This window comes from Danio rerio, chromosome 13, assembly GCF_049306965.1.
Source record: "Danio rerio strain Tuebingen ecotype United States chromosome 13, GRCz12tu, whole genome shotgun sequence".
In the NCBI taxonomy this organism is placed as follows: Eukaryota; Metazoa; Chordata; class Actinopteri; order Cypriniformes; family Danionidae; genus Danio; species Danio rerio.
In genome coordinates this window covers 25640001-25659929 of record NC_133188.1, presented here as the reverse complement: position 1 = coordinate 25659929, position 19929 = coordinate 25640001, and the positions used below count along the sequence as shown (strand labels likewise).

At 35.0% G+C, this 19929-nt stretch overlaps 1 protein-coding gene across 22 annotated transcripts in view; it reads right to left on the bottom strand.

Moving 5' to 3' along the window:
* ldb3a (LIM domain binding 3a) overlaps positions 1–19929 on the bottom strand; it is an 86382-nt gene that overhangs the window by 38973 nt on the left and 27480 nt on the right. For 6 of the 22 annotated variants that reach the window (XM_068212948.2, XM_068212947.2, XM_068212946.2 and 3 more), the window contains 2 exon segments: positions 11565–11640; positions 10152–10426 (listed from right to left, as the gene is read on the bottom strand). In XM_068212948.2, the coding sequence (XP_068069049.2) occupies positions 10152–10426; positions 11565–11640 (351 nt within the window). 22 annotated transcript variants of the gene reach the window in all.

Genomic DNA, 19929 nt, shown 5'->3' with positions numbered 1-19929 from the left:
AAATGTAAACACACACATGTGCACATACCAACTTAATCTCCTCTTCATAAAAATGCATTGTACCAGATGTGTAATGAAAGTGTGCATTATAGCTAAATATTTATAAAATATGGTGAAATACTACAGAGCAGGGGTGTAAGGTATTTGAGTAACTGCACTTCAATAAGGTAGAGTATTATTATTAGGAATTTCTACTTTTACTTAATGAAAAACAAGGGGAAAAAAGCATTTTATTTTCGTACAAAAGGTGTGTATTGCAAAATGCTGAATTGTAAGTGCAAAAAGGATACTCAAATATTAAATTTGTTTTTTAAATACTTTTAATTTTGGCCTCCTTGATGAATAAACTTGAAAAATGTTACATTATTTTGTCGCAAAAAAAGCATGTGGACTTCTCTTCTAGGTAAATGGGTTTATGTTATACTATTTTTATATCAAATTTGATAGATATGTTTGCAAAAACAGGAATAGCAGTTTAGAAAAATCTAAGAAAAATGCTAACATTCAGATATACAACTATAAACTATTTGAACACTGTATGAATACTTTAAAATATTAATTTACAAAAAATGCAGTTTCATTCTTTTTTTACACAACTACTCTGAATGCATTCACATGTACTAGACTGATGCATCTAATGTGTGTAACTCAAGTTCAGCACACGGAGTGAGATCCGATAAAGGGGGTTTGACTGGGAGATCTGATCATATGTCAGCTTTTCCATCAGCCTTTCTCAGTTTAAGAGGACTTCAGCACCACTCAAATATGTGGCCACCAGATGCTGCTGCTGGATGCCTACCTTGACTTTCTCAGAGCTTCCTCATCAGGGTCTTGCACTGCAATAAAGAAAAGAAGAGAAGAGAATGTCAGATTCTTCACTCTGAATTAAAATCAACATCAAGCTAAAAGAAATTGACAGTCAGACTCACTGTATTCAGTTCCAGTAATGTGGGCGAGGACGCGGAAGGACTTGGACTGCAGCTGGGCGGCTCTTCTGGCCCAATCAGCGGGCCCAAGTTGATCGATTTCACTGGGGATGACAGCCTGATACACTGGGGAAGCACTGTCTATAACACGTTCTTTAACTGGCAGATTACTGCAACCACAGAAAGAGTCGGTCTTGTGAAATACACACGTTCTTTTCAAGCATGACAGGGGAATGTTAGGCAAAGTAGTCACTTTAAGTTATGAATGGGATGCAAATGACTATTTTTCACCAACTTATTGTGTAATAATGCATAGCAGATTGTTTGTAATACAGATTTTTCAAAATATAATGATTGAATATGCAGCATACTTCATATTGTACATGTGCTAATAAACAGAAAAGCAAGGGCATTGAGGCCAGAAGCTTGCTTATTACTACTGAATGCACTGTGACAGGATATTTTAAACCAATTTTATCTCTTACCCAGAAGAATGACAGAACAGAGCATTCAGAAAGCGCTTTGTTGACATCTAAAGTCAACCACTCAGATTGTCCATTTTCAGATCAGCAGACCCTCCTTCTGTAAACCTCACTATTTAAACATGTTTCCACCAAATACTGTCAAAGTGACCTATCTGCAAGATTAAGAGCTTCAGAAGAGGCATTTAAAACAAAGACATGAGAACTGTCCAGTAGTATGAGGTCATCTTTGCATTCAGTTAAATAGAAAAAGGAAAACAAAAATCCAACCATTTCAAAAGTCTCTGCTCATGAAAACCAGGTGCATTTGTAAATTCCAGATGCGTATCAAAGGGAGGTTAGAGGATGAGATGAGAGGGAAGTGGATAATGTGGTGATCAGGCATGCAATGCGCAAGGGATGAGACGAAAAGAGAGTGCTCATATCAAACAGATGGATCAGGCTACTTACGATAGCTGTGAGTCAGTTTCATTGCTGCCAGGCAGAGCCATTGAGATTGGACGCAGGTAGAGCGGGGACAGGGTATGGGATGGATGGACGGATGAAGCGATGAATAGTTGGGAATGGAGCGAGAGAGGGAAAATTAGAGAAAGCTTCTATGTTATGCGTTTGAGAGTGGCTTCTGATAAAAGACCGAAAGCCTAATCTCTCATTTTCAAAGCAGAATACTGACACCAGAAACATGGAAGTATGTAGATCACTGATAAAACATATTCCAAGTGGACACTGATGTGGAAAAAAGTAGGCACATACACAACTCCCATTAGTACAGATTTTCAAACATACTATAAAAACATATACGCTACTGTTCAAAAGCATTTGGTCAATAAGAATTTGTAATTTATTTAAAGGATTGTATTAAATAATTCTTTTTTTTTTAAAGACTCAAAAGCTGCATGCAGTTGATCAAAAATGCAGTTAAAATTCCACAGCCATTATTCCTACAATATAATCTACAATATCATTCTTCAGAAATCATTTAAATATGCTGATTTGGTGCCCAAGAAACAGTTTATTGAAAACAGCTGTGCTGCTCAGTTTTATGGCAAGTGTGCTACACTTGTACTTTTATTTTGATAAATATAAAGTTTAAATAAACAGCAATTATTTTAAATAGAGAAATCTCATTATGATTTAAAGGTCTTTGTTAGCTTGATTGTTAACATTTAATAGTACCACTGGATTATGAGAACATGTATCACTCCAGTCAGGTTAAATAAAATCAAGTATCCCAAACACATGCATCAAATGTTCAGTTGAAAAAGTTACACTTTTGAACTGTATGTGGGATTGCCAAAAGGAATTTTGGAAAGAGGTGGCTATGTTCATTTTTGAAATGGTATCTATAAACCTGCCAATGAAACCGTAAATGTTTATTTTGGGAATTACTTGTGAAAATATTGATTGTCACAGCAGTACTAGTAAACTTATCGATATAAGTATACTCCAAGCACAGTGTCTTATAGCTTTGTACTAGAGGAATATGGAAAGGCCCTATATTGTACAGTGGATCAATATTATGTGCTTCTGTTTAGCTATGGAAAAGATTTCAAACATGTTAAAAGGCAAGCTTATTGTTTTGGGGAAAATGTATAGATACTGTTCAATTCAAATTCAAATTCAAATTTCAGCAATTTGCCTACTAAATGAAACAGGAAAAGAATAAATAAACTGACACTAACTTACAATATTAACATATTCCTCCTATTTCCAAAGACTTATTTTAACAAACCATTGTCATATTAATGGTTTGGTGCATGCTTTCCACAGATGATTTGTATTTTCAACAATTTCTCCTAGTTTTTTTTTTCTTCTAGTTTTTTTCTAGAATAATCTCTACCTAATTTAAACAATGTGTCCCCCCCCCCCCTTTCCTTTTTATTTAATTTCTTTTTTATCCCTTTTTTAGTTTTGTATGTTTTTATTATTGTTCTTGTTTTTTCCTCTTAATTGAAAACAAGGATGTAAATATGATTGTGGTGTTATTTTTAATACATCTCAATAAAAAGATTGTTAAAGAAAGTCTTAAATGCCATATTTGATCAACTAAATGCATCCATGATGAATATGAACATTGTTTTTTGTCTTAAAGTCTTACAAATGACCCAAAACAATTGAACAGCACTTTATCCATTTACCCTGCCTTATACTGTGCAACCGAGGATCCCTATCATCCAATAATACAACTAGCTCCACAAAAAGTAAACATACCTTATGCTAACATCAAAAAAACTTCCTTCTGCTTCTATACAGAGACATGTTCACATCATACGATATACATCACCATTAAATCAACTATATTAAATTGACATCATCTCCAAACTATCAGACATCCTTGGGAAGTCTTTAGCCTGTTGAGCATTAGCATTAGCTTGGCCCAGTCAAGCGTGGCATTAAGGCAAACGTGTGTCATGCAGGTGATGGGAGAAGAAAGGAGGTGCATCGGGTCTTACCCGGACATTTCGCTACCCCTGGCCTGGGACTGACCAGCGATGGCATCCATTATAGCATCCTGGGAGTACATGCTGATGGGGGTGTTGTACTGGGCATGGATGATGGTGGCCTTTCCTCCAGGCCCCTTCACCTCGATGGGCTTGTTGGTGGAGAGGGCAGTGTCCTTCAGTGCTATAGGGTTGAAGCTGGGCAGGAACTCATTGCTGTGCAAGTGAGGGAGTGATGATAAGGGATAGATATGTGTAAAACAAAAACAAGAGAGATCAAATGGAGGTCAGTGCAAGAGAGTGAGTGGAAAGTGAACAGGGAAAAGTGAAAGGTAAGAAACCAGTTGATGATACCAGCATACTGTATGTCTCGATGCTGGCATTTCAACAAAGCTTCTTGAATTCAATTAGCTGCCAGAAAAATCATGCTGGACAATCAGTTCTGCTAGCTAGCAGCATGTTTATATTAGACCAGTCTTGACCAGCATGGAAATTCATGACAGAAGGCAAGACAAAATGAGTAAAAATGTATGATGGTAATTAAAGACAAACATATAAATTAAAGGCTTAGCAAAAACAATGCTTCAAAAACACATTTACACCGCAAAACATTACTACTGCACGCTATAGCAGGAAGTGCAACATAACATAAGCATGGATGGGAATCTGAAAAAATGTAACAAATCTGGTTTTGATTCTTGAGCTGTGTTCACCCTGAGTTTAAATCTGATTATTTGTGTATCTGATTTATTTTTCTGTAAATAATTACATCATAACTGTGTTTCTCCACTCTTGTGTCCCGTCGCATTCTTTCGTTCATAGCAATGCTATTATGTTGGCATGCATAAAAACAGCAGCGACAGGGTTTCCAATACAGATGTTGTCTTGACAATGTGCGTCATTGCTCTTTATCAATATTATGCCAATGATGTAAGGCACCAACAGTAGGGGTGTCAGAATGAATTGTTTCTACGGTGCACCGCGATGCAGATGGGGACAATTCCATATCGGTTCAGTAATAGATCATAACCGGTTATTACGTACTGACGTCATTTATCGCCTATGCACGATGTCGCAGTAGAATACTATGGCGAAGGAGGGATGAGTAAATAAAATGCTCTTACTACTTAAAAGGTAGATGATTATGCACAGTTTAACAGCTTGTGAATTTGCTGGAAAGTCTTTTGTTGACACCGAAGAAGGAACAGCACACGAGCCGCTATTTAGAGAGAGATGCCGTAAAACTCCATCTCTCTCTCACACACACTTTGGACATTTGATCCGCTGTGTTGGCCTGTTTGGGAGGTAACTTTTCTTCTCCTCTCGGCTGTTAAAGTGATAATTGTGGATCCAGACACGAGCGTGCATGAGTTGTCAGTTTTGTCCACTGTGTCTATTACGGATTACCTGTGATTGGAGTTTTCTTTGAAACATTCAAAAAGAGTGTTTTCTTTGAGCAGATCAAATAAAATATACAGTTCATATATATTACTGCTTGTATTATGATATTGTATTACAAATAATATACAAATATTAGTATATTTAAAGATTTTGATTTAAAAAAATTATTGTGTTGAAGAAAAAATCTAATTGTTTATAGAAAGCATTGTCAATGCACCGTGATGCACCGAGATATCGAATTGAAGCGAATCGATGGCATGATAATCGTCACCGAACCGAACTGTGAGACCAGTGTAGGTTCACACCCCTAACCAACAGTTACTTGCATGGGTTAATTCAATGTTGCAATCTTCACCATTCACAAAAATTAAATTGTAAGTTTTGCGTTTTTAATAAATTGGAAAAAACATTCAGCATTTTGTCTACAAACAGCTTCTCATGTGTACTGTAGCATATGCAACAAAGCTGTGCACAACCCAATCTAAAAAAAAAAAGTATTTAAAATGGATTGCAAACCACATATAATTGCAGTTTGAAATTAAGTTGTAAAAGCTGTATTCTATCTGTAAATCCATCAATTTCACCATGGTGTGAATTCAGCATAAGAACCAATTTTTGATTCCCAACCCAAACACTAAAAACATTGTCACAAACGAAATTACGACAAACACATTCTCTACACTAAGCAAAGCAAACCTCTATCCTCCTGAAACACACTCACACACAACATCACAGTGCTAGGTTCCTCATAAATACATATACCCAAGCAGTACGTTTATATATACCCAGCACAGATTCTGTTTCACTGTGTTGTAGTATAGGTTTACATTAAGCATTAGTGGACCATTAAAGCAAGCTCTGTTTGCACAGGAAGACAAATCTCACTAACCACACTTTATTGTTGATAAGACACCACAAAGGCAGTTCCAAACAATTCCATGCATGTATACCACACAGAGCACTACAATGCTATGCCAGGAGGCTGTTACTAACTTGGCAGGAGCGTGGGTAATAACCTACAAGGGGCAAAAGGAAAAAGAAACAAGTGCATTGGTTAGCAACTCATTTTAAGTTTAACAGTGAAGCATTGTGCTGATGAATGCTTCTCAATGTGTGGAATCTTATAAGATGTATTCTAAAGGTGACAGTACTGAGAGCCAAACTGTAAAATAATTAGTTGACAAACATTTCCCATTTTCCCCAGGTTATCCACTCTGACTCTGACTAGATTGGTGCAAAACAGCAACAATGTAGGACCTATAAACATATTCCACAGTGGTTTGCATGTGAAACGTACGGTTAAGGTAATACAACACTAATAACTTTTGTCCCTTTCACTCAAATTTGATGAGAGATTATTATACAATGTTTTGATCTCAAAATACTCCAACTATAGTATGTCATGTAAATATCCATCTTGATAATTCATTTATGAACTTATACGATGCTCAGCATAATTGAGTACACCACGTATTGAAAATTAATATTTTTCTTCATTTCTCAGTGAATATAGGCAATGTATTTTGGTGCATTTAAACAAAGAGGTTTATTAAACAGATATATTTATTATAACAATATTTTAGTCACCAAACATATTTAGAAATTAAAAGATAATACAATTAAATTCAAGCTAAATATTACAAAAAATAAAAAAATTAAATTACAATCTACAAAATTGTAACATTTTTTGCTTCTCTTGATTCTTCCTTTTTTTCCAATTTGAATTTAATATTTTTCTAGAACATATTAATTTGGGTGTACTAGTTTTTGGACTGTTATTATAAGTTATTTTGTTACATAAGCTCCAGATTTGGCTTCTGACTAATCTAATGCACAAATATAATATTGTATAGCTTCCTATTAAAAATATGAATTTAAAAAATAGATTTTTGAGGGGTGAACTTATATACAGTATGCTGAGCACTGTAACTGTTATGAGAAACAATGTGTTTCACTTTGCAGAAATATAGAGGAAGTCATGCATTTACATTTAATAAGCCTGGGATTCCATTGATTTAGTTAAAGTTTCCCCTTTTGGCATACTCAAATATGTCAGTTCTACTTGTAGAACAGAAATTACACAGTTCACACATATTTCAGATTGATAGTTCAGCCAAAAATTAATTATACACACTCTAAACATTTTTCAAATCTATACAAGTTTAAGTTTTAGTCTTAAGCTGAACACAATAGAAAGAAAATTAGAGAAATGTTGGTAACACAAACAGTTGATCAAATTCACAGACTTCCATTAAATGTCTGAAGGCCAAGATTTTGCAAAGTACCATTTTTATAGTTTATCACAATAAAACAACAACTTGAGGATTAGAAAACAATGACAGCTTTATGTTTTTAATGAACATTTTAGAATCTCTTTAAGAAGTAAAACCATTCTTCAGTTTGAGTGTGTGTATGTGTGTTTGCCAGACTAAAAACAACATATTTGTGCTCACACAATAGTGAATCATTTTCAAAAGGACAAACAAATAAATCATTGAAAAAGAAAAATGGGTTTTAATGTGAGAGCCTCCTTGCAAAGATGTGTAAGGAGGGAGTGAGGGGGATGCAGTATCGGTGAAGTTAAGAAACTGAACCCTGACATTCCATAGCCTTTTATAGCGAGCGCTGCAACAGGTGCTCCCTGACCAGTCTCTATAGTGACTGTGTAACTGTATCACTCCACAGCCTGAGATTTCCTCTGTGCTGTGACACACGCCGAGACCCTTTTTGACTCGTATGAGGAAGAGAGTAAACGGAGAGGGGTACAGGACAATGTCATCCATTCCCCTAATCCACTACAGTACAGCCAAAGTGCATTGCTTTGAGGTTACAAGGTGGAACTGAAACGGTCAAACTGGGAAAGTGATATACAGTGCTTTTAATGTCTCAAAATGACGGCTTGCAGAGTTTTTTTTTTTTTTTTTTTTTTAGAGAAACAATAAAGCAAAAAGACTACTGCTCAAAACAATGAGATCTAGAAGTCTGTTCTTTAAAGATGTCTTTTTATACCCGCATTTGCAAAGCAAAACATTTATTACTTCAGCCTTTAGTGTCACGATCCTTCAGAAATCTTTCTAAGATGCTGATTAGCTTATTAAGAAATACTTAAGTTGAGAAAAAAATCTTTCAGTATTTTTATGGTAAATGTTTTTATAAATGATTATATGACATTTCTGGCTAATGCATAGTTTTGCTACTGAATATTCCAGTAGCTTTAATATTTAATATTTGTATTTACAATCATTAATTTGGCAGACACTTTTATCCACACGACTTGTAAATGAAGACACCGAAAGAAAGTGTCTTGGAATGTCAGAGTAGAATTCTGTTAGAAGAGGGAAAAGATGATAAAAAAACAATATCTTAAAGAAGCAGAGCAACATTATTATGTAAAAAAGAAAGAATAGAAAATAGACAGAAAAAGATGTTACCTAGAAACTGTCAAAGACATGAATGTTTAAAAGAACATCATTTATTTGAAACACAAAGCTTTTGCAGCATTATTAATCCCTTTACTTTTAATCAATTTAATTTATGCTCTCTGAACATAATTTGTATTTTCTTTCAAAAGAAACATGTCTTATTGACCTCAAACTACTGAATAAAGCTTTAAAATCCATTCTTACAGCTAACTTTTCACTTTGAGTCCTCTGGTGGACGCATCATCTCCTATACCCCGATCATTGTACCTGAAGGAGGGCCACTGAAGGGAAAACTGAAGCGTCAGCTCAAATTTGTCTTGTGCATTCATTCAGAGGCTTGAAGCCTTAACTAGATCTCTCTCTCTCTTGTCTGCAGTGGGGAGTGGAGTCAATGTAACAGATGTAACCTGTCTTTTCTGAATGCTGCATGACCGCTGCCATTCTTCTGTCAAAGAGCAAAATTAGCAACCAGGTGGGCCTGAGTTATAACCACAACAGTGATTGTGCCTAATGGTAATGCTTTAGATATTACAACCTGCAATTTACATGGCCAGTACACCTGAAAGTACAGCATTCTTTTTGTAAAAATAAGCTATATTTATTAATGTCACATAAATGATATATTTACCATTTGCCTAACCCTACAAACATTATGCAATAATTGCAATAATTATGGAGAAAATTCTATTTGCAAATTTCAATTTGCCTAGCCTTTTCAAATTTTGTTTATAGCATTATAGTAACGAGAGGGAGAATGTTGAATTTATTGCCATATCAGTCTCCCTAGCTATTTCATGGCAAAACCAGATCATTTTATAAATATAACTTTTCTAAAAACAATTATAACAGTAAAAAACACAATCTGAAATTAATACTACATAAGCTAAAAGTCTAAAACTTGTCTAAGGTTTACTTTTAATACAAATTCTGGCATTTTGAAGGATTCACATTTAAAAATGTTTCCTATAAAATCTTTTTAGATCTCTCCAACCATCCAAAATCATTGTCTGATAACATTATTTTGAAAAAGTATAGTAGACCTATATAGCGCTGAGGTATTTTGTATTGTGATTTGTGCTGAAAAGTCATAAGGTGGGTTTCAGCAACGCTGCACATTAATGGCAAGCAGCATAATAATGCAAATTCTGAAATAAATCATAATGGTCTGTAAATTAAAGTGGTGCCTATTACCTCCTTCTTTCCCCAAAGCTTTTACTATTATTTTAATACTATTATATCTCCTTATATTTACATGTATGTTCCCTTTAGGTGCACTATTATTACAAAACAAAAACTGTATCTGTACATTCATTAAACATTCTAAATTCAGTAAACTTGCTCTGTGATTTGCAGGCTGTAATCTACAGCATTACCTGTTTAATTAATTTAGCAATTATCAAATTTTTTCTCATAGAATTGGTTATGTTTAACCGCACATGGCTGCTAGTGTCAAGTTTCGCTCTATGTCTGATTACATACCCGCTAGTCATGCCTGACCCCGAGCCCTTTGCTCTTTCCTGCAACATGGCCATTTCTCTCAGTGTCTCAGCAGAGTACAGGCCGATGGGGGAGTTATACTGCTGGCTTTTCTGTCTGGAGCTGGATTTGTCCCTCGGAGCAGCTAAATGCCCCTGAGCAGGCACAGAAGTCTCTCCGCTACTGCTCAGCACAGAGCTATAGGATGGGCTGGTGTTTTTGCATGAGTTTGTCTCAGCAGAAGATGAGAGAGCCCCATTTATTTGCACAGGATGATCCTTAAAAAAGAGGTGTATGTGTGTGTGGAGAAAAGTATTGAGAAAGAAAGCAGCGAGAAGGAGAGGAAAGCTGAGAATGAGAATGGAAAATAACATCCAGGACATTTTGTAGAAATATATATATATATACATATATATATATATATATATATATGCTGTCTTTCTTTTCTTTTTCATTCCTTTAAAACCTGTTTTAACACATTTTAATCTATTTTTATCAGTTTCTAATAATTTTTATTTTTTCTAGTTTTTATTTTCTTATACTTTCTTATATACTTTTCTTATATATTTCTTTTATTCCTGTTTATGTAAAGCACTTTGAATTACCATAGTGTATGAAATGTGCTATATAAATAAACTTGTCTTGCCTAAATAAACTTCAGAAAATTTCAGAAAACAAACTTTCTAAATTACTTTATAACATTTTATTTAGACTTGTTCTCAAAAACCTGCCTTTGTTTACTATAAAACTACTATAAAAACTGTTATACTTAAAAATATTACACAAATTTTTAAATAAATAAATAAAAAAAATTAATAAAATACTTATATTTATAAAATAATGTAAAATGTAAGTCACTACAAGTCTTCAGTATCACATGACCCTTCAGATCCAATCAAGTTTATTTATTAGCTATTTAATATTTGGGAAATTTTTGATCTAACTTTTTTGATGAACAGGAATGAATACTATACAAAAGTATTTCTTAAAATACTGATCCCAAATGTTTGAATGCAAGTGAACATACAAGTCAAGATTCTTAAACAGAAGTTTTATAATTAAAAGCATGGCTCCTTTGAGTTTCTAAAATTGCGTTTGCAATTCAATGCCAAACTATACAATTACGCGGTGCAAAGTGAAGAACAGCAGGGGGCGACATAAGGCTTTTTATGATTGCAGAACATAAAGAATATCCGAAAGGCATTTGCAGCTATCATTTTAGCCTCTTAAAAATCATTACCATAATCCTGTAAAAGAAAAAAAGTCCCTTTCAACTGCAGATTTCAACTAAAGCTTGTTTTGAGGCTTAAATAATACTATTTGAATGTAAATGTGGAGTGCTTGATTTAAAACATCTGAATGCATGGACATACAGTAACAGTCGCAGAATACAGGTATGCATAATTATTGACAGACCTTCTGATGAGGAATCACAGGCATCGGAGATTCAATTCTTGGTGTGGCAATTGGAACTGGGGTGGGTCGCTTTGACCTGTTGTAAAATAAGCAAATTAATATTTGAACAGCGTCTGGATCACAAAATGACTAAATCGCAGCCATGTACAAATATTTTCAGCATTTCTGGTCTCACAACTTTTGTTTGAGATTGGACACAGGTATAACAACAACAATAATGAATCCCATCCACAACAGAAGCAGTTTTTGTTGGAGCCATCTGAAAAATGCTTTTGTCCACAAAGGCTTTGTGGCAAATTGAAGCTTTTCAGAAAAAAAAGCTGTACTTGTACACAAAGGGGTAAAGCAAACTAACTTTATAACATGCATAGTTTGAAAATTTGTGAATAAAAGAGTAGCACAAAAACAATTGATGGTGTTTTCTTGCACAAATAAGGAATGTCCTTGAAATATCACAGTGATAAAAGTGATAACATTTTATTTTTACTGTTTCATCCAATCTTTCACTACATGTCCAACAATGCTTGTAGAGGGAACTCTGGGATCAATTAGGAGTGTTAAAGTAAGGAAGATGGGCCGGTGTAATCCCTGCAGGTATGCACTGAGAGGGGAAATAAAGGTGAACATGCCTTTTTTGGGTTTTGCTCATGTTGTGAACTAACAGTAAACCTGACTTAAGCACTAAGACACATCAGAATTGAGATCAGGAATGTTTTTAGAAAGTTCCTCAGATCTCACGGTTGACTGGTGCAGAAACAGTTCATGAGGGAGAAGCTTCACTAACTCGATCTGGATCAAAAACATCTCAAATAAAAAGGAATGTTTAAATAAATGGCATGATAACTGTAATGTCAAGCCACTTTGTTGATTCATTGATCACAGTTATCCATAAGGGAGCCAACGCAACCTAAATACAATTATGAGCCAATTATATATGTAACAATTCATATACAGTTGAAGTCAGAATTATGTGCCTCCATGTTTATTTTTTCCCCAATTTCTGTTTAATGGAGAGAAGATTTTTTAACTAATTTCTAAACATAATTTTTTTAATAACTCATTTCTAATAACTGATTTATTTTATCTTTGCCATGATGACAGTAAATAATATAGGTATTTTTCAAGACACTACTATACAGCTTAAAGTGACATTTAAAGGCTTAACTAGGTTAATTAGGTTAAATAGGCTGGTTAGGGTAATTAGGCAAGTTATTGTCTAACGATGGTTTGTTCTGTAGACTCGAAAAAAAAATAGCTTAAAGGGGCTAATAATATGACCTTAAAATAGATTAAAACTGCTTTTATTCTAGCTGAAATAAAACAAATAAAGCTTTCTCCAGAATTAAAAATATGATCATATATTGTACTCATTGTAAAAATCCCCTTGCTTTGTTAAACATAATTTGGGAAATATTTGAAAAAGAAAAGAAAATTCAAAAGCGGGGGTAATAATTTCATCTTTAACTGTATATATTTTTTTTGCTGAGGTTAGATGTTACTCACATATAGAACTGCTTAACATGATCTTTCTAATGTGGTCCATTATGGGTATTGTCTAAACCAGGAATGGCCAAACTTTTTCATAAAGGGCCAAAAACCAAATATTATTGAGAGCCGTGAGCCGAAGTAAATATACCAAAACAATATTAAAGTTGTCATGGGTCATTTCCTAATTTATTAAAAACATTAATTAAATCGTATTAACTAATGCAGTATAATGTTTGAAACGATAACTTATGCAATAAAAGCATAAACAATCACATATATAAGAAAGTGGAGTTGAATACATTTTTCGTCTCTTCTCAGATGGGACAAAGAGCCAAGTCAAAGGTTACCATGGACCAACTTTAGCCAGCGGGCCCAAGTTTGTGCATCTCTGGTCTTAACAGTCAAAGCAATGCACTGACTGTTCATCATAACACCATGATAATTCATAAAACATTGTTTGTTTTTATACAATATTAAATTAGATGAATTATTCAACATTAGAATTTAGTCTTACAGTCTGAAATGCTTACATCAGGAAAAGATATCAATATTTTGTTTGAAAAAGATTCCAATATTTAATGCAACTGAAACAGTAACATTTTGCACCTATTAATATTTTATAAAATTCACAGACAAGGCTTAAGACTAGCCTCATACCTTTGGCACCTAGACTGCAGCTCTGCACAAGACGTTTGGCCATAGGAGAAATAGTCGTGCCCAATGGTCAAGCCTTGTTTCTCTCAAGGTTTTTTAATTCTTCACCTTCGTCAATTGTTGAAGTTTTTTCCTTGCCGCTGTCGCCACTGGCTTGCATTGTTCGGGACCCGTGGAGCTGCGCATCAATGGATTTGCTCTTCAGTGTTTGAACTCTCAGCAGTGAATTTTAAACCACACTGAACTGAACTAAACTGAATGCAAACTCTGAAAACTGAACTGACAGTTTCAATTTACTATTATCATCTATGTGAAGCTGGACCAAGGCTTTACTTGATCAACAGTGTTATAAAAAAAGTTTACATCATGAAATATCATTAAAATTTAAAAATGTTTATTAAAATATAATGGTTTCTGTGGGGTGGCGCGGTGGTGCAGTAGGTAGCTCTGTCACCTCACAGCAAGAAGGCTGCGGGATGGAGCCTCGGCTGGGTCAGTTGGCATTTCTGTGTGGAGTTTACATGTTCTCCCCATGTTCCCGTTGGTTTTCTCCAGGTGCTCCAGTTTCCCCCACAGTCCAAAGACATGCAGTACAGGTAAATTGGGTAAGCTAAATTGGCTGCAGTGTATGAGTGTGAATGAGAGTGTATGTGTGTACTTGTGAAGGGTTGCAGCTGAAAGGACATCCACTGTGTAAAACATTTGCTAGATAAGTTGGTGGTTCATTCCGCTGTGGTGACCCCTGATGAGTAAAGGGACGACGCCAAAAAGAAAATAAATGAATGAATGAATTGTTCCTGTACTTGCCAAGCGGATTACACGTTTTAACGCAGCGGATGCCCTTCCAGCTGCAACTCATTTCTGGGAAACATCCATGCACACACACTCATTCACACACACACTTATACACTACGGACAATTTAGCCTACCCATTTAACCTGTACTGCATGTCTTTGGACTTGTGGGGGAAACTAGGGCACGAGGAGGAAACCCAAGCGAATGCAGGGAGAACATGCAAACTCCACACAGAAACGCCAACTGACCCAGCCGAGGCTCAAAACAGCGACCCAGCGACCTTCTTGCTGTGAGGCGACAGCACTACTAATTATTATTTTCGTATTTGTTTATTATTTAAGTTAAGCATTCCTTAACAGTCTCAAATTTTTACAAGCAATGTGCACCGATATGATTTTCAGTAATACTTAAATGAAAAAAAATATATAAACTGTGTAATACTTCCTCAATAGTGTAATCCACACATTCATTTTATATGAAGCTAAATGTAATTTTTTCATTCTGATCTAACTGCTTATAGTGCAAAAAATCTAAATCATATATGAATAAGAAAGATATTTAAATCAACTGCAGAGTGACAACAGCCTTCTTTAACATTGTTACGTCAGTGCTAGGCAGCCTTGAGTTGAAGCACAGGGCTGGAAAATAGCTTATCAAGTTAAATGGAGTATGATGTTGCTGATGGATGAATGGACTCTCGCCAGAGGCTCTGAAGAAAGAAAGCTTATAGACACTGGAGATACTAAATGCATCATAGCCTGATAACCACTCTCTGCTTTGAGCTTTTATGGTAATAGGACACTTGGTTATAGGACACAATCAGTAGGCAGTCTGATCATTATACTCTTTACGTCTTCGTTTTTGACTGGCAAAGGAAACATGAAGGCAATAAAATCACATGACCTTTTCGTGGCTGAACACATCTGAGTTCACATACACAATCTCAGTCACATATGTTTGTGATATATTCAATCTGTAGTCTGTTTACGGTTCGTAAAAGTTAATTCCATGATTGATGACTGTGAACAGTCTACCTACTTTTATTGCACGGCATTGAATGCAACAATAAACAATAGCACTTTTATCACTATGAGACACTCTTCTGTATTTATACAGCTGTATTCATTGTTATTTAAACTAATAATTTGTAGCTGGAGAATCGTCAGCTGACCAATATTTGAGTGTTTTTCTCAAGAGTTGTACTTTACTAAGTAGGTTTAAAAATGAAAAAGCAGTTTTAAAAATTATTACGGTATTCTATTACTATTTTTGTGCTATATCAGTACATTTACACCACTATTTATCAAAAAATACTTTATTTTTATTGTCTACTGTGATTGGCTAAGTAATATTATTCGTACCATAAGTACGATAATCAAAACGCTCACAGAAAAATCACACCAGACAGACCAACTTCATAACATTATACGGACACTTTATAAAAGCTTAAACATGTACAGTGTGAAAGTATTAAACTAAGTGTCCAATACTCCAATTGTATGATGACTGAAATCCCTAGTTGGCTTTATACAATAGCTTAATTCAATACAGAATGTTACGTTTTCAAACACATGCACAAACATGCATGTATTCTACCAACTTAAACAAAGTTTGTCACTTTGCGCAAGCAGCTGGACACACTCAAAAAAAGATTTTTTGCTGCTTGTTCAAACTACTTATTTAACATGAGCTGAATCAACATAATTCTTGAGTTATTTGGGGGACAACTCAATTGTTTTTGGGACCTATCAATCACCCGGCGCAATAGGGTGCAAGATAGGTTTGGTGCGATTTGTTGCTATTTTCAGACTAAAGCAACCCTAATTTTCCTGCTTTGTGACACTTTGTTTAAATAGCTTATCCATTTGTGCTGCTCTGTGGACTTGGGTGTGCTGGTCTAGAAAAGGAGGTGTGTGAAGGCACACTGTTGGCACATTGCTATTTTGAGGAACTAGACTGTGCAACTGACTAGCTAAAAGCTGGTCAAATGTCAAGCGCAGAGCGCGTTGGTTGTACGCCTTAAATGCGTTCACATTGCTTAATACACACAAGATGTACAGCACAATACGCAAATAGCTTTACAAATGGAAAACAATTAAAGGATTAAAATATTTTAAAAAGTATTATTTTCAACATAAATATAAAAACAACTGCCTTCATGTCAGGGAATGAACGGCCAACTTATCTGGCACGTTTTTACACAGCGGATGCCCTTTCAGCTGCAACCCATCTCTGGGAAACGTCCACACACACTTATACACCATGGACAATTTAGCCTACCCAATTCACCTGTACTGCATGTCTTTGGTCTGTGGGGGAAACCGGAGCACCCGGAGGAAACCCACGCGAAAGCAGGGAGAACATGCAAACTGCACACAGAAACGCCAACTGACCCAACCGAGGCTCTAACCAGCGACCTTCTTCCTGTGAGGTGACAGCACTACCTACTGCGCCACTGCAACGGCCCTTTTTTCAGTTTATTTATGACAATTTGCTTTTGTATAATGTTATTATTATTCGCAGTGTTATTAAATGCATATTTGTATTTGTTTTAATAAAAACAAGCTTAGATTTGTCCACCTGATGGGTTTTGGAGACGCATGTATCAATATATGGGGCATAAGAAGGTGTGTACTAAGATTTTTGACCACACTTCATTATTATTGTTCATTTATTTGTTTGCTAAAAATTAGAACTGAATTTAGAAATAGTTTTGAAACAAATCTTTGCGCTTAACAAACAAAATTAAACATGTAGGCTAATGTAGGTCTTCAGTAGAGTGCGTACAAAATTTCTTCTTTATCCACAAAAGTATAGGAGTAAAGTAAAGAGTAAAACAATAGACTTGTTCTTTTTTCTCGCTGTAGATGGTCTGTTTAACTTGCTAGTAAAGCGTTCACTTTTTCCACTTTCCGCAATGTAAAGGGAATGATGAGGCTCTGATTGGTTTAGCGCTATTTATGCTCAAAACACACCCATAACTCAATAAGAGAATAAGCACAACCCTGTTAGACCATGCACCGCAAAGCAAACTGTATTTTTCCATCCTTAAAATAGCAAAAGTGGACCCCATGCACTTTAGACTTTGCACCTAAATTGTTAAAATAGAGCTCTTTATGTCCAATTCACTTAAATCTGCAAGAAAAACTAAGATAACTTATTTGATTTTTGTTGGGACAACATGAAAATCAGCTAGGCATGGGCAGGTATAAGTTTCTGATGGTATGATAATATTGGATAAAAATACCACAGTTTCAAGAAACATTTATAATATTCTAATACAGTAAACATGTCAGGTTAAATGGTGAAAAAAACTTTTGTCCTCTTAATTAGTTCCAAAAACATATTTCTTTACGACACATAAAAAATACATTAAATAGCCCTTACATATTAGGAACGGTATAACAGAACATTTTAGTGGTAATAGTCCTTGACTTTTCCAAACCGCGGTAAACCTTGAAACTGGTTATTGTCTCATGCCTAAACCCAGCATTTTTTACAGTGCACTCATAGCTTGTTAGTCAGGATTTAAAGTGCACAATAAACATATTGTGACAGCTAGATGTTTGCCTCTAATTACATCGCTCTGTATGCAAATACATCAAGAAGCTACATTTTTAATTTTCATGCTACAAGTTAGAAACAAATTCACAGCATAATACTCATTACTCACTACTCTTGAGTACTTTTAGAGGTACTACTTTTTACTCATATTTTGAGTTGTGTGTAGAACAGATACTTATTTTACTTGCACTACATTTTTTGCCAAGTAATGGCACATTAACATGAGCATGATTTTCCACCACTGCAGATAACACAAGAGCAAGAGAAAAACTAGACTGTCTAAGAGCTGTCAGAGAAGATACTGATCGCTATAAGCTTATGGTCGCCAAGACAGATGAAATATCAGCGCGGATCACAGTGTAAACATGGCAGATCGTTTTATTGCCTTCACCAGAATGGAAGCTTAGAAGAAACTCAAACGGGAGCCATGCTGGGATGTTATCCCTGAGCAAAACTTCCTGGTGTCATTTTAATCAGGATGAGTGATTCAATCCAACAGTTCTTGCTCACATTTTTCCAAGCTCTAAATGTGACTTATGTTGTGCACAATACTGAGTTTTGCATTACTGCCATGTTCCTCCTTCAGTGTCATTATTCAAACCTTTGAACAGTCGCCATGCATTTTATGGTTTCAAATGTTATTGGCACAACTTAATAAAGGTGTAATATGGCTTTAGTTCATAATAAGATATTACTACAAAATTAGCAAGAAGTTAATGATTTAATTTAACAGGGATCCATTAATGTAGTCAAAAGACACAGTAAAAGCAATGTTCATACAAAGCATGAAGCTGATTAATCAGTTCTTGTCACGTAACTCGAGGTTTTTAAATGGGACTTGTGGTTTTCAACTTGCACACGTGCAAAAGTCAAGATATGTGAACTGCCCCAAGCAGCTACACTTCTCTTTAACATTCAGAAGATACCTTGACACCCAATCCTGGACAAAAATCCAATTTAGCCTGTTTAGGCCGAGTTGGGCTGCAGTGTTTTTTGGCACAGGCGTCCTCCTTGGTGATGAGTGCTGTCATAGAATGCTTTCTATTCAAGTGCTTGAACAAGTTGCAAAAAAACAAACATAAAAACAAGCTGAAGTAGTTTTTTCCCCTTTTATTTCCAATTTACTGTATTCTTCATATTCAAGTGGGCGCAGCTATTGGAATCTTATTGTCCCGAGACTGCTGCCTCATTCACTTCTATTCATTTATAGACAATAAACACAGCTTGTTATGCTGCTTGATGTTGCAAACTGATATTTTCTTTTTATGTATATTCATAAACACAGTTGTTTAAAGAGCAAGTACTTTGACCATTTAGTTTTTTCCCAGTGATTTTTCTTATAGGCAACTGAATCTAAATGTTTTGAAAATATCACACAATGAGTGCATTTCTGCATTGCAGAATAAGGTCACTAGACAGTCACAAGACAATGTTTTAAAAATGTATACACTGTCTAATCTGTCTCCTTACCAGTGTTAGGTAAGTTACTTTAAAAAATTATTACAAATTACTGACTACCAATCAAAAAGTATAATCTGATTACATTACTAATTACTTATTGTAAAAAGTAATCATATTACTAACTACTTTACTTTGAAGTTACTTTTAAAACTTCACCTTATAAAATTACCTAAAATACAAAATATTTACTGAAAAAACATTACAATGGGTTGATTACAGCAGCCTGACGTATTCAAAAGACTTAAAGAGTTTGGCCAAAAACTAAAATACTCTCATCATTGACTTGTTCCACACCATTTTTTTTTAAACACAAAAGAAGACATCAAGACACTAACTGAATATCTGTAACCATTGACATCCATGATATAAAGAAGCATATAAATCCATGATATAAAGAAGCACA